General features: G+C 46.2%; 1 protein-coding gene across 13 annotated transcripts in view; it reads right to left on the bottom strand.

The window, feature by feature from the left end:
* The window catches only part of ST3GAL6 (ST3 beta-galactoside alpha-2,3-sialyltransferase 6), a 614,303-nt gene that overhangs the window by 224,677 nt on the left and 373,394 nt on the right, over nt 1–16,232 (bottom strand). For 7 of the 13 annotated variants that reach the window (XM_086934432.1, XM_086934435.1, XM_086934436.1 and 4 more), the window contains one exon: nt 13,135–13,257. The exons of the other annotated variants lie outside the window; for them this stretch is intronic. In XM_086934432.1, the coding sequence (XP_086790558.1) occupies nt 13,135–13,257 (123 nt within the window). The remainder of the gene's footprint in view (nt 1–13,134; nt 13,258–16,232) is intronic. 13 annotated transcript variants of the gene reach the window in all.

The following is a 16,232-nucleotide window of genomic DNA, read 5'->3' as shown; positions in this document are numbered from 1 at the left end:
TATCCAACGCGGAAGTTGCTGGTTGCTTTCGCCTTTACGGACCCCGCCCTAACTGCTGGAAGCCGCCTACAACCCGACTTTTTTTTATATATATATATATATATATATATATATATATATATATATATATATATATATATATATATATATATATATATATATATATATATATCTTGTTATGTACTGTATATCCCTTATGTCCTACTCGGTCATATTTTTTTGCTCCAATTTTTTGTACTTAATTTCGATTAACACCTTGGCTGCTAGAGCAATTCACACTGGGTGCTGAAATATTCAGATTCCCATACTACATGACGAGCTCAGCTCGTCATAAGCACACGACCAGTGTACTGCATGACGAGCTGAGCTCGTCATGAGCATCGAAGGGGTTAAGAAATCACTTTTTTCACTGGTTTTTAGTTATTGTAGCAGTAGCTCTCCGACCTCGGGAAGTCTCCTTAAGGCTTAGGCTAGACTTAGGCTATGAGGGAGAGTACGGAGGGTTTTCCAAGGGAGAGAGAGGGATGGGCACGTGTGAAGGCACGGATGGGGGGAGCATGGGGAAAAAATACCCAAAAATATTTGTCCTCTTTTAAGGTCTAGGAACGCCGGAAGCAAGGGTTGGGAGCAAGCTAGGAATAAAAATGAGTATCAGTAGGGAGGCCCAGATTTTTTTTTTTTTATCTTGGAACGTTATGGCCTTGGGGTGAGGCAAAGGAGGGAAAAGATTTTGCAATATATAAGGGATGCCCCTGCCCAAATTATATTCCTCCAAGTGACGCATTTAACGAGTGGAGAAACATTGGAGATTTTTAAGTCTAGAAGATGGATGCAGAAAGTAATATATATGGACCATCAACTCGCTATAAGAGGAGTGGCGATTCTTGTAAAATCTAATCCGCAGATAATCATTGAGGACAGTAGAACAGATAAGCTAGGCAGATGGGTAATAACGAAAATTAGATGGTATAATCAGAGTTACAAGTTGATAAGCTATTACGGTCGAAACTTAGATAATCCTACCTCGTTTAGTAATTTAGTCTAGGAACTGCTGGACTGCCCAGACCCTATTATAATGGCAGGTGATGGGGGCGTGGCTACGTGTTCGGTAAGAGCTCTGCAGGAGGCTCCCCTGAACAGGCGGATAACTCCAGATAAAGTCGCAAATGAAGACACCAACAAAACAGAGCACACACAGGACGCCATCCTAGTGCAGTGACATCGATTTGGACTTGCCCAACATCCAACTGGTGAGGTCACCTGCTGCATGGCCCCAGGGAGGACGGCTTCAGTTACGCGAGCCCGGGGTCTGGCTCCGCCCACAAGGCCTCGAGGAATGGCGCAGTTACCATAAACGACAAGCAAATAACTGACTGCGGCTCCTGTCCAGATGCCTGCTGGTGTGTGATGTGCTGTGGATGTGGCCATGGCCGCGCTGCCCACCCGCCGTTGCGTGTGTGGGCCGGGACTGCTTGCTGTGCCGCGGGAGGGGAGCTATGAGCGGTAGCGACGACCGGATTCCTGATATGGCCGTTGCATTAGCGGAGGAGCTGCTTTGAACAACCCCCAGCCCCCGATGTGACATTGTGGGTGCTTGCCCCCCTGCCGTGTGGTTTTACTCTGTTGGTGGAGGGCGGTGAGTGGCTGAAGCCCCAGCGGTGCTGCCCGCGGGATTCAAGAACTTGATCTTGCCCGGCGCCCGACTGCTACGGTGGCTGCGAGGACACAAAGTGAGAAGACCCGGTTTGGCCAAGTCGAGCTGCTGCTGCCCACCCGGTACAAAAGGGGGTGGTGATGGACGGAGCATCTGAATCAATCAAACACTCACACCCAGTCAAAAGATCTGGGTTTAATCTATCCCCGTTCTTTAGCCCACTCTGCCACCCCAGTTCAGACATGGCTATATGCAAATCAGTCTGACCCTGTGCCCACGCGGCGCGATCAGGGAGAGTGCCCCCTCCCCTCCCCCCGACGGGCTGAAGACGGCCGCTGCCTGGGCCGGTCTTGCCGCCGTCGCTGTAGAGGCGTGGTCGCGGTGGTTCTCCCCCCCCCCCCCCCCCCCCCCCTGTTGGCCGATCGGGGGCTGAGGCTGGCCACTTTCTGCCAACCCCACGTACAACTGAGGGTGGGGAGTATATTGCGGCTGGGGCCCCATAGACATTACTGACATACTGCGGAGGTCTGTGAAGCCTACATCCCACCAGACATCCACTGCGGCGAAGGTGAGGAGACACTGTGGGGCAGCGCCGCTCGGGCCGCCGCGGCTGCCACTACATCTGCGGCACGATCCTCTGACAAGGGGCCTCATCCTCAAGAGTCTGCCTGCTACACGTCATTAATCCGCACCTGCCATGGTGGGCATCACCATATTGCGACTGTGGGTGGCACGGACAGGTATGCAGCAGTAGTGAGCTCCGGATGGGATACCCTGTTTTCGCCTCCTATGGAGCTGTGTTCTACCATCTTGGAATTCTCCTAACTTGCTGTGTCGGCTGAAGGGAAACCACGAAACATGCCCTTCCGGGGTCATCGTTGTGGAGGAACTGGGACGCAAGCTTGGGGCCCGGGCTACCACCACCTGGAGCAAAAGTGAGTTTCCTGCCGTTATCCTGGCAGCCGCCACGCGGCTGGTATAGGTACGTTGATGCACAGCCAAGCCACGCCGGACACATCCCGCATGCTCTACCTGGGTGGTCCCCCGATGAGTGAGTTAGTTGTTTCTCACTTCTTGATGCGCCACCAACCTTGGCCTAGCTTGAACTTCTGCTAAAAAGCGCACAGCTGCACCTTTGCCTGCTAGGCCCTGGGCGGCTGAGTGCTGCGGTTGACGACTGAGCTGCGGGTAGGATTTAGGAGAGTGGTAAGCGAGCCCCACTGCCTTGGCCGAGAGCCGCAGAGTGTCTGCTGGTTGCAGCTTGTTGGTGCTGAAGGGACCATAGTGGTGCTCGAATCCTGGTAACACTGCACTGGGTTCTCCCTGGGAGCGAGAGCACAATAGGCGAACGGACTCTGCACCTGATGTCGGGCAGTACCAGAGCGCAGACCGGAAGGGGTGGAGCGCAAGCCATACCGCCGCCGTCCAAGCTCAAATCGGACAAAATGGCGACGCAGGGGTCAGCAGATCAGACTGCAAGCAAGCTGGATGCGGTACTTGCCACAATGGAGCGCCAGGAGGAAACCATCAATCAAACCCGCACCTCCCTGGAAGCCAAAATAGACAATGTAGCTATCTACTTTACTCATCTACATGCAGATCACTGGAAACTAACAAACCAGACCACTGCTTTGGAATCTACGCTTGCTGACATCAACCTGCAGGTGACACAAACGGATAAACATATACAAGACTTGCTGAACCGTGTGGAGTTCCTGGAGGATAGAGCCGAAGATGCCAAAGGGAGGGCGCGATGCAACAATGTCCGCATAGTGGGTGTACCATAAAAATGGGAAGAGAAAGAGCCTGCCCTGCACATGGAGACCTGGCTTAAAGATCTATTGCCGGAGGGGTCCCTCTCACCACACTTTGTCATAGAGCGTGCCCACAAGGTCCCGGCGAGGCCCCCCCCTACGGGATCAAATCCGCGGCCCCTACTTCTTCGGATTCTAAACTACCGGGATCGAGATACCATCTTGCAGGAGACCAGGAAGCTCTAGGATATCCACAATGACAACCACAAACTAATGTTCTTTCCGGACTACACCATCCAGGTACAGCGCCAGAGATTTTCGTTCATGGCAGTGAAGAAGTGTCTTTGGCAAAATGACCTGAAATATTCTCTGTTGTTCCCTGCGCAACCGCATGTGGGTGACGGCGATTAAACACACTTCTTTAACACATAGGAGGAGGCAGAAGACTGGCTGAATACCTTCACCAATGCGGGGCTTTGAGACAAAACTGCAACCGCAACACTACCTAAGCTGAGAGGCTCTTTTCGCCGCTGGCAGAGAGAGCGCAGATCTACGAGAATGGGGACACCACCTTCGCCACCGAAGGGCCCACACTTGGAATTGATCCTCAGCGGGCAGCGAGACACCCTACAGGCAGTAGCAGAGATCAGCGGATCACTGAGGACCGAGGAGGCATCTAACTCCAGCTTAAGAGACTTGTCCAGTGATGACGAACAGATATATAGCCTGCAGAATTCACAAGACTCGAATGAACAACCGGATGTCACCCTGCAGACGGTGGACTTGATAGCATGAACACTGCAAGCTCCTGTATTTGTATGGACTGCGAATTGAGGTATTGGGGTGTATGTATGGGGGGCATGCTGTTGTTGGACAGATAGACATCTTGGATGCAAATCGTTATGACCCTACACTATTTATTCACTGCTGGGATTGCCGTCATGCTTCATGAGGGAGTTGGTGGGACTCAAACGTATATATTGTCGCTGTTTTGTGGATATTTAGGCACGTGACTCACCTGATGAGTGCTCCCGAGTCAACATATGCAGTTTACCCATTTCTATATTGTATTCTGCCTGTGAATGGGGAGCCCCTGAGACGCTAGATACGTAGATTGTACACAAACGTAGAGTAGTTCGCAGTGCACCCCCCCCCCTCCGGATTGTTTTGACTGTTCTCTCCAATTGGAGATTTGGATGATTGCTGGTTGCATTTTCGCCATTTTGGTATTACATATGCTTATGTTTATATTGGGATTTTTTAACGAGACCTCATCGGTTATGAGTGGATTCATGCAATGTCATGTGCTGCGAGTCAGCGTGCTAGGCATGATGTATAATGCTTAGTTGTATTGCACGTCTGCTGGGCTGCAACAGACACACGTTCACTTGATACGTTGTAGGGTCTATGTCTTCATTTAAGATTGGTACATGGAATGTGAGGGGCCTGCATTTGCCGTCGCGTAGGTATCAGATCTATTCGTACCTCAAGCGACATCATATACAAATTGCCTTGCTACAAGCGATCCACGTGGCCAGATCAGAGAAACCATGCTTACAGTGTCGCTGACGCGGCGAGCTGTTTGCCACAGGGTATTCGGCTTTTGCGCGAGGTGCGCTAATATGGGTGAGGCAGGTGTTCCACTTACAATCACACAGTCGGTGGTAGACGCAGAGGGGAGGTATGTCATAGCTGGGGGCGCACTGGATGGCCGACAAATAGTACTTGCATCACTATACACTCCTAACACAGAACAGGCTGCATTCCTCGACAAGGTATCACACATTTTTGCGCCATGGCACGAAATCCCCATGTTACTAGGGGCGACTACAATTGCGTCCTTGACGCGTCACTAGACCGATCCTTTCCGCCCCTTCCGGGTACAAGCACACACCATGCTATGAAGGCATTGACTAATTGGGCTACACAATGGCATTTGACGGATGCCTGGAGGCACCGTCATCCCCAAGACAGGGTATATTCTTATTATTCAGGGACCCATGACCTACACGTGCGGCTGGACCGTTATATGCTCTCGGATGCACTGCTTCCCCATGTATCAGCAGTTTACTATTTGGGCCGGACACACACTGATCACAACCCGCATGTATTGGAGGTGTCATGGGAGCACCCCAGTCCGCCAATCCCGACCAGGCGGATACAACCAGATCTATTGCTGGATGCTCCCTTCCGGGACCTACTGGCTGCCAATGTCACCCGGTATTTTGAGGAGACTGCTGGCACTGCCACAATCTCTTTGGTGGAGTGGGACGCGTTCAAAGTTCTGATCAGCGGGGACTGCCTTGGTGCACAAGCAGAAATGCAGCGACAGTTGGAAGCAGACCTCACGTGTCTCGAAACTGACCTGCTTCGAAGGGAGGGAGAGGCGCTGGAGGGTAACACTGGTCCTTCGGAACATCTTAGGGAAGAACATTCTAGATTACTAGACCTTCTCCGTAATTTAAACTATGCAGCACACTCAGCGCACACCCATCATATAGGAGACAAACCCGGTAGGTTGCTGTCGTGGCTGATATGGCAAGACATGGCTACCGCACCCGTGACAGCAATACAGAATGCACAAGGAGTCAAGGTGCACAACCAAAACGATATACACCACGCTTTTGAGGAACACTACTCCACAATATACAGATCTTGTCCGATAGCTACGGATAAAGACATACAGAATTTCCTGTCCACACTAACGTTGCCGCAGCTCACGGACTGTCAGCAGGGAGACTTAGGTGCTCCTCTGTTGCCGGAGAAAATAAGGGATAGTATCTACTCTATCGAATGGCAAGGCGCCGGGTCCGGATGGACTACTGGCTGAATTTTACAAGGCATACTCAGATGTGCTTATATCAGAGCTCTTGTGAGTATATGCGGCGGGGGTGGAATATTCAACGCTCACCCCCACATAAAACGCGGCAACGTTTGTTTCTCTTTTGAAGCCGGGCAGGAACCCTGACCGCCTGGGCTCTTCCCGTCCATTGGCCCTGTTGAACACAGACTATAAAATCCTTGCCTCAGCCCCGGCCAAACGTCTTGCCCAGTTTGTGCCAACTATGGTACATACCGACCAGAATGGAATTGTACCCACCAGAAGCACCTCCCTAAATATTCGAAGACTATTTTTAATCCAACAATATGCTATGGAGAACTGGCCCAGATCTGGCAGCCTAGTATTAGACCTGGAGAAGGTTTTTGATTCGTTGGAGTGGCCTTATCTCACAGCGGTCTTAAGTAAATACGAGCTGGGGGACGATTATTTACAGCTGGTGCAATTGTTGTACCAGCGACCTTCAGTACGTGCTCATACGGGCAAGCTCCTATCAGACGAAATCAGGGTTAGACAAGGGACCAGACAGGGGTGCCCCCTGTCTCTGTTACTCTTTTCCCTAGCTGTGGAACCATTGGTGGCTCTCCTCCGAGAGGGTGGCGCGGAATGGGCCCCCCCCTTGAGCGATGGAGTGCATACAGTGTCCCTATATGCAGATGACCTGTTATTGTATATACGAGATCTTCATGCTGTGCCGCTGGAGAGATCAGCACTGTTCTGTAGATTTGAGGCGATATCGGGCCTCAAGGTAAACTGGGCTAAGCCAGGCGGCTACTCTTTCCGTGAGGACGTAGCTGCAGCCGATATCATCATTAACGGAACTGCACTTAATTGGTATCCGACCAGGTTCAGATACCTAGGAATATACATTTACAGGTCCCCGACAGATATACTGGAGGGAAATCTGGTTCGCGCCATCTCCTCAATCAGAGTACAGATGCAATTCTGGAAGTCCTTACCGCTAAATGTGATAAACTGTGTCACCTTAACCAAAATGATAGTACTACCCAGGTTATTATATTATTTTGATAATCTCACGGTGTATGTCCCAGTGAAGCTCTTTAGAGAATTGGAGGGGTTACTCCGTGGCTTGATTTGGAATACGGGGCGGCCCAGGAGAGCACTGCAGAAAATATATGCACCCCGGAATGTGGCGGCTAAGCAGTTCCTCATTTGGAACTATATTACTTAGCTGCGCAATTACAGTGGGTCGCAAAGTGGCTAAGCAGCAAGAATCTGTTAGACACAGCGACCAAGAATACAATCTAGACGCAAGCCCAGATATGAGGATTGTTTCACCCGCTAGGAAAAACTCCTCGCCCAACACAAATACATGTTGAGCTAGCTCACAGGTGTTTTAGGAGAAGCCTTCACCTCACTAAAGACAATCCCATATGCCCCCGAACTGCGGCTTCTCGGGACACCCAGAGGCAGAGCCCCTATAACAGACATGACTTTGACGCCCTGGGTTGAAGCGGGAATGGAGACACTTGGAGACCTGTATGCAGACAGTGCCTTACTACCTTTTACGACATTGACAGCAGAAATTGAAATACCAGTGGGCAGTTTCTTCTACACGCAGCCATTATGCGAACATTTACATTAGCATGGGGTGATATGACCAACGAGCCGCTGAAACATCAGGTATTGCAGTACCTGCACATAATGGGGGAGGGATCGCATGTGATACATTGGCTGGTACAATCCTTGCTCATCCATGTATTGAAGCCATTGCAGAAACTCCGCACATATTGGACTGAAGACAGAGGCCGTCCTTGGACTGATAAAGAGTGGGTGCGCGTTATAGCTAGTGCCACACACACATACCGCAAAATTCACGATTCCAACTCCTACACACTTACATATTACACAGGGCATATCTTTCACCAGACAAAATCAATAAATATTTTAACATCAACACTTCCGAATGCCCAAGATGTCGTCTCCTAGGCGCTGATCTATCACATGTGCTGTGGTCCTGTCCCCTGCTTTTATACTACTGGGGTGCTCTATTGGAAACACTTGCCAACTGCGCTAACACTGAGGTACCTTCCACGTGGGAGGTCTGCATCCTGGGGCTTTACAAGAGAACCGAGGCCGACAAGTTAGGCTCCAGGTTTCGTGACCTGGGCCTCATAACAGCGAAACGACTCATAACTAAGAGGTGGAAATACAAGGACCCACGAGAGGTATCACATTGGGTGAAATCCTTTGAAGTCTGGGCAAGGGCGGAGGGCACCACCCTACACAGGGAAGAAATGGCAGGGTTGCGTAAGTACCCCATTGCGCAGACCTGGGACAAAATGCTCAGAACTCTCACACGCTCAAATGTCATGCTGCAGATACCCCTGTGCAACGAGCAGGATCTGACACCTAATGAGCCACCTAGACGCAGATAAAGCGCTGTCTCTACATGCCATCCCAACTGCAATTGTTAGGCTGGGCAAGAACCTCACACTCCTTAAAAACACCACACGGAAGTAGCTCCTACCAAGAGTTACCTCAACATTCATACAATTGCAAAGAAAACAGATGTATCAGCCCACACACTATACTCGCACACTAGTCTGGCCGCGTCTGCACTCAGCCGACACACTTGACACTTGATACATACACCCTCGGTTATTTATGTCTCTTGTTTTGATTTATTATTTGCTGTTGTTAGATGCGGTTGAATTGTTATAGAAAAAAATATCTAGTGAACAGACTTGACATTTGCATGTACATTGATCTATTTGCTTATGAAACGTTATACGATGCAATTCAAGAGTTGAATCCAAATGTGAACAACATTTATCTGTATGCATTGATGTTCTCATGCATCACTCCTTCACTATGGCCCTCCATTGGAGATGGCAGAATGTGCGGGCCGCAGGAGCCCAAAGTGACTTATACACGCATGTGCAACCTTACACCCCAGAAATGGATGACACTGAAGCAATGTGAAGGAAATGTTTCGATCTATATGTATTGTGTTATGGAAAAAGTGATATTGTTGCCACAGCGATATGTATCGATGCTTGTAGACTAATGTACCAGAAAAGATAAAATGCAATAAAGATATTTAAATAAAATAATAATAATGGCAGGTGATTTCAATGTGGTTCTAGATGACAGGTTAGATCGATCTACTAAAAGTAGGGCAACTGCTCATAATAAATCACTTTCTCTAATTGTAAATTCAATGAAGAATTTAGGTAGGTCTGACATCTGGCGGGCAAGGCAGGGGCCCCTAGAAAGCTTTACGTTCAACAATAGAAAATATGGTCACAAATCACGAATAGAAGCTTTACAGGGCCATGTTAAGGATATAGTCATATGGGATCTCATCTGTCGGACCACTCCGCCATTTCTCTATGTTTGGCTCCCCCAAACATGGAGCACCAAATAAGGTAGACCTTTGTCCGAACCTTGTTGGCCGATGAGGCATCAATGGAAAAATTGGGGGTGGAATGTCAATGTTTTTTTTAGCGGAACTTGGATAGTGCCCCATTAGGCATAGTATGGGATTCCTATAAGGCCTTTTCAAGAGGGAGGATAACATCTCTTCAGTCCCATAAAAATAAGCAACGGAGGACTGAAATTTTTAACACTGAAGATCATATCAAGCTGGTAGAACATAGGATTCTGGATAAAGAAATAATACAGGAGTCCTGGTTTGCTGCAATTGAGGTCTTTAAAGTTGATTTAGCAGGCATTTTGGAAAGAAGGGTGCAGGAGAGATGGCAAGCGAACAGATTGGCCCACTTTAACTATGGAGAAGGTTGTAGCAAGCTACTCTCTTGGAAGATAATAAAATGCACAACTAAAAAACTTTATTAAAGTACTAAAGTTGGATGGGTCAGCAGATCTAGATAGGTAAAGGGAAGATATAGAAGAGGCTTTGATCAATCATTTTGGGGAGGTGTACTTGTAAAATCTAGTTACGCAGGGAGAGAAAGAGTGGTTGGGTCAGGAAGTTCCTCATAAGCTGTCTGAATCCCAAAGCGAAGAGGTGAATAGGACAATTCTGGACTTGGAGATTAGAAATGTCATTAAAGCCGGGAAAGCGAATAAGGCAGCAGGACCAGATGGTATCCCAGTAGAGATATAAAAAAAACTGAAGAAGTTTCTTGTCCCAGTATTGGTTAGATTATTTACTTAGATTTTGGAAGGGGTAAGGAGATCCCTGAATCTTCGAATGACGCCTCTGATCCTCAAGGTAGATAAACCACCTAACCGCTGTGACTCTTACAGGCCTATCTCGCTGCTTAACTCAGATTACAAGATGTTTACGAAGTTATTAGCAGATAGGCTAAGTGGAGTACTAGACGAGTTGCTACATGAGGATCAGAAGGGCTTTGTGCTTGGCAGAGGCATCAAGGAATTAACCTATAACTTAATTGGTGCTGCGGACATAGCAACTACATTCAAATTACCACTAGCAGTTATTACGGTTGATGCAACTAAAGCATTTGAACGGGTTAATTGGTCTTATTTGCTGGAAATTTTACAGCTTTCCAATTTGGGGGGAAATTTCTGCAGGGCAATAGCTCTTTTATATACGAATCCGACTGACAGGGTTTTGGTGAATAGTAATAGCTCTAATAGTTTTAACATCTACAGGGGAACCAGGCAGGGGTGCCCACTGTCTCCCCTACTTTTTAATTTGTACATCGAGTCTCTAGCCAAAAAGATAAGGCGCCATGAGAGTATACAACCTTTTAGATTTCAGGATTGGGAGAAAAAAGTAGGGCTCTACGCACATCTAGTAGTTTATACCTCAGATCTTAATACAGCACTGCCAATAATGTACGACCTGGCAGCCCAGTTTGGGAGGATTTTGGGATATGAAATCAATGAAAACATGACATTTGTGATGAAGTGGAATATGAACTCGCAATTAAGCTGTGTAAAGGAAGAGATGAGAGATCTAGGAATTCAAATTGTGCATAAAATAGAACAAATCCCCGAAAGGAACTTCCAAAAGGTGAATAAGGCAGTAGGGAAGCTTTTACTTAGCTGGTCTCACTTTCATTTAACTATTTATGGCAGAGTAAACCTTGTGAAAATGGCAATCCTTCTAAATGTTACGGTTTTGTTTCAAAATATTCCATTGGCTTTTAAGGAAGTTTGGCTCCAAAAATCCCAATCCAAAATAACGAGTTTCATCTGGGCATCGAAAGGTAAGAGAATTGCCTGGAAAAAGCTTAGACAGCAGTTTGATAAAGGAGGGCTAAGACTCCCGGATTTGTGTTATTATGCCTGGGTGTTTTTATTAAAAGGAGGAAAATGCTTATTAAGTAAGCCAGATAGCTCGGCTATTGGGAGAATGTTTAACGCCATGTTATCGGATGTACAAGGAGGCAAGCAAGAGTTCATTTATAAGTATGGTGATCCTCACTATTTAAAAAAATAAGGCTCAAGACTTTTTTGCATTAACTTGGTATTAAATCAGGAGAGACTCCGATATAAGCTATTAAAGTAGTCTGGCCCCTGTTTAGGACTCTCTGGGCTCCCCGGAATGGTCAAAGGACTGCCTGGTTCGTCCCTTGAAAGAAGCTGGAATGAGCAGACTGAGTTTTCACTCGGCCTTTTCCTGTGTCACACTCCCTTGGAGGAGATGCTGTACTGTTTTTTTTAACAAAACAACACAAGAGCCAGTACTGAGACCTCTATTTGACTTCAGTTTCCTACGCGCAAAGAATTAAACTAAGTGCGGGATAGTGACACAGTTCACAGATTAAATCACTTTTATTTTTAAGAAAGTTTTTTTGAAAAGAATTTGTTGCGTTAAAGTTCACCAAAAACTCAACACAATTTAGAAAACAAACAATACAGGGTACAATATTCATGACAATTAAATTTTCATAAAACAGAAATTGATGAAAAAACCTTTAGTGGAAGAACATACAATCATGCAAAGTTGATCAACACTTACATTCATAACTCACTCTCTCATACACATCATACATACTCAGAACAATATATACAGTTCGGAAATATCACAAAATACGTTTTTAAAGGGAGGGGGGACACCATAGAAAAAGACTCTGGGAACAAAAAATTAACCTATTTTTAGAAATTCACACAAATACTATTTGAATTTAACGATCTTATGGTGTTGTAGAATGGTACTGAGTTTCCTTGACATCTCTCTATGAGAATTCTGCTATTATTTGATCTGAGAAAACTTTCCAGCTTGTACTGCTAAAGCTTTATGTTTATGCTCCATTCTCTCATCAGAACTCTTCATGGGTATGTGAACTGACACCTTAAATCCTACTCACATTTATCTTAGCTCAAAATAGGGACGTTTCTTTATAGAATGCACTTGTTACATTTATTTGGATTTACTGAACTGACTTGCCTTATTACTATGAACTGATTTGATTATATTAACCTTTAACCCTTTCCTTGCTGCCGTCGGCCATTGGCCGACGGCAGCACTATCTCCCCAGTGCTGCCGTTGGCCAATGGCTGACGCAGCCCCGCCCGCGCACAAAAACAGCCGCACCGCGGCGGAATTACCACTGCGGTTAACCAGTTAAGGATGAGTTTGTAACAAGCGGAACTCCGTGCTCCAGCAGTTGTTTGGGTGTGCACTTCACACTATCAACTGCAATGGCACACTAATCTGCTTTTCCCTCATCACAATAAGCCCAGGGCATCCCTTTCTGTAGCATATAACAGAGAGGAAGGGACGTAGCTAAATAACGGTGATGGATCAAGCCCTGATCTTTGGACTGGGTAAGAGTGGTCTGCTTAATTCAGACACTCTGTTCATCACCACCCCCTTTTCTGAATCGTAGCTAAATAAGAAGCAGAAATCTATGGCTCCGCCATCCAGGATGAAGAAAAATAAATCACTAAATGCCCCATGGGCCAGATGTAATAAACTGCCTTACCTTAAACTAGGACTTGCCCCAGCAAGAGACTTTATTGCTTTAGTCTCAATCCTGTTCTGGGTCCGTGTCTGGATTACCCCTGGAGAGCTCTTTTCTGAATGAGTCTTGAGCGGGATGTTAGGCCTGGAGCAAGTGAAAAAATACCCTAGTTTAGCTGCGAAAAATTCAAATTGCAGAGTCTAGGGCAAATATACTTTTGGAATGCAACTGCCACTCTTATTAAGCATCCTTATTAAAAATTTTCAAAAAGGCATTACAAAATGAGTAACTCTCCTGCAGATTCAGGGGTTGTTGGTGGTGGGAGTGGTGTATAATACTCCACCCGAAAAGCTACTTAACGATTATTAAGGTACCTTATCTAGGGCAAACCGCTTCTTTGTTATCGTTGCACTGTCCTAACCCATTTATTTTCAATTAAACTAGATTCACCTGGGAGACAGTTTGGCCGAGTAGGACAGATGTGTTCTAGGGTTGTGCAACAAGAACCTAGAGATCATATCCTAATGTTCAGTCAAGTTTTTCACAGCCTGCTCATGCATCAAATTGCAGGGGTCCACATACGGTCTACGGTTGGTGCCAAGGAAGTAGACCGATTCTGCTGTACTGAGCTTTTGTGCCTATGCTTTGGCATGCGCCCAGTTTAGTTCATTTTTGTTCAAACCGAGACTGTAGCTGTCAGGTATCTCAAATAAAACAGTGGTGTTCATGTCTGAGATTGAAAGCCTGCTAGAGTTATGGCTAGTTCTTGTAGGCAAAGGGTGTTGTGTTTCCAAATGGTCTATTTATTGTTTGAATTTAGCTCCAATTCAAATGCCGCAGCTGTAGTTCTAGTACTTATCTATTTCTATATTTATTTCTTCTTTGGTGGATGCACTCAAAATATAGTTCAGATCCCACCTTGGGGAGCTGGAGGGGGTTATCTTGAGTAAACACTAAAATACGCAGAGCTCAAGAAATGCAGGTTATATTGTAAATGTAATGGACCAGTGGCCCTGCCACTTTGGAATGATCTTGCAGGAGGTCCGAGTGTCTGTATAACCGTCCCTACATTGCTTTGTTTTACATACTTTTTGTGAACATCAGAGCTCTTAAGTTTTCCTAGCTCCTGAATGTATATTGCATCCTCTCCAAGTCTTCGCTTTGCATTCTGAAACTAGCAGTTACATTTATCCCACAATAACATCATAAGGAAAATGATACTTACCAGTATGCATCTGTTCTTGGCATGTAGAGCTGCAGAGTTACACACTGTTGCATAGATTGTCATCTAGTGTCGGGCCCAGATGTTTGCACTTGGTTTTTTCCTGAAAAGTTCTTTGGAAGTCACGAGATAGGTGACTCCTCCTGTGGATTACATTGCGCATGGGCATCAGCTCCATCCTCAGATTGTTTTTCGCCAGTAGGGAAATGATGGACCTTTGTAAGCTGTATCTAATTAGGATAATACTGGAACAGATCAAGGTAGCCGGGGAGGCAGGTGGGCGTGTGTAACTCTGCAGCTCTACATGCCAAGAACAGATGCATATTGGTAAGTAGCACTGTTGCATAGATTATATAGCACTGTTGCATAGATTATATAGCAGTACCCCCTCCTAGCGGCGACCATCAGTATCTGTTGCAGTAGTTTAAAATAGTGTTTTGAGTACAGCCTGGCCCACAGTAGCTTGTTGTTTAGTTTGCACATCTACACAATAGTGTTTTGTGAATGTGTGCGGTGTAGACCATGTAGCTGCTTTGCATATATCATCTAGGGGGATGTTCCCTAAAAATGCCATTGAAGCCCCTATCTTTCTTGTAGAGTGGGCTTTAGGAGGAAGAAAACATACGTTTAGCTTTGTGGTAGCAAATTTGTATACATTTGACAATCCACCTAGCTATACCAGATTTTGATATAGGGTTGCCTTTGTGTGGTGGTGAGAAAGACAGGAAAAGTTGTTTGATCTTACAAAAGGGTTGTGTTCTCTCAATGCAGTATAGCAATGCTCTTTTGACATCTAAGGTATGAAGAGCTCTTTCTGCCACTGTTTGTGGCTGCGAGAAAAAAAACAGGCAGTTCCACAGATTGATTGCGGTGGAAGGGAGAAATGACTTTAGGAAGGAATTTAGGATTAGTTCGGAGAACAACCTTATTATGATGCATCTGAAGGAAAGGTTCCTGAATGGTTAGTGCTTGTAGTTCACTAACTTTTCATTGAGAAGTAATAGCTACTAGGAAAGCAACTTTCCATGTTAAGAATTGTAGCTCACATTTATGTAAAGGTTCAAAGGGAGGTCGCATTAGCCGTGTGAGAACAATGTTTAAATTTCACACAGGTTATGGTGGTGCTTCTGGGAGGAATTATTCTTTTAAGGCGTTCCATAAAGGCTTTTATAGCAGGTACTCTGAAAAGTGATAGATGCTGTCTATTTTGTAGATATGCTGCCATTGCAGCAAGATGCAGTCTAATAGACGTGTAGGCTAAGTTACATCTTTGGAGGTGTAGTACGTAGCCTATGATGTGTTGAATAGACACATCTAGGAGATTGATGTTGTTGTTGTGACAATATATTACAAAACGTTTCCACTTGGCTGCACAGCATGCCCTAGTGGTTGGACGTCTAGCTTGTTTAATGACGTTCATGCAGTCAGGAGGAAGGTTAAGGTAACCGAATTCTAGTATCTCAGGAGCCAGACCACAAGTTCGAGGTGAGCTGGCTCTGGGTGTTTGATCTCTCCATGGTTCTGGGTTAAGAGGCGTGGAGATAGTTATAGCTTATGGTGCGGTACTGCGGAAAGTTCCAGCAATGTGGTGTACCACGGTTGTCTGGCCCAAGGTGGAGCAACTAGAATGAGGATTAGGGAATGTTGCTGTAGTTTGCTCACTACTAGTGGAATGAGTGGGGGAGGTACAAAAGCGTACGCAAATCTGAATCACCAGTTCATCCATATCGCATTACCTTTGGACAGTGGGCATGGATATCTGGCGACAAAGCTTGGGCATTTGGTATTTTAGTGGGTGGCAAAGAGTGTGTCCCGCCTTATTTTTGTATGTAGTACATGGCTGTCATATTGTCCGTGCGGACCAATACAGTCTTGCCTGATATTTGCTTTTGGAATG

Source organism: Lissotriton vulgaris, chromosome 8 (genome assembly GCF_964263255.1).
Source record: "Lissotriton vulgaris chromosome 8, aLisVul1.2, whole genome shotgun sequence".
NCBI classification, from domain to species: domain Eukaryota; kingdom Metazoa; phylum Chordata; class Amphibia; order Caudata; family Salamandridae; genus Lissotriton; species Lissotriton vulgaris.
This window is presented reverse-complemented; position numbering and strand designations above follow the sequence as displayed.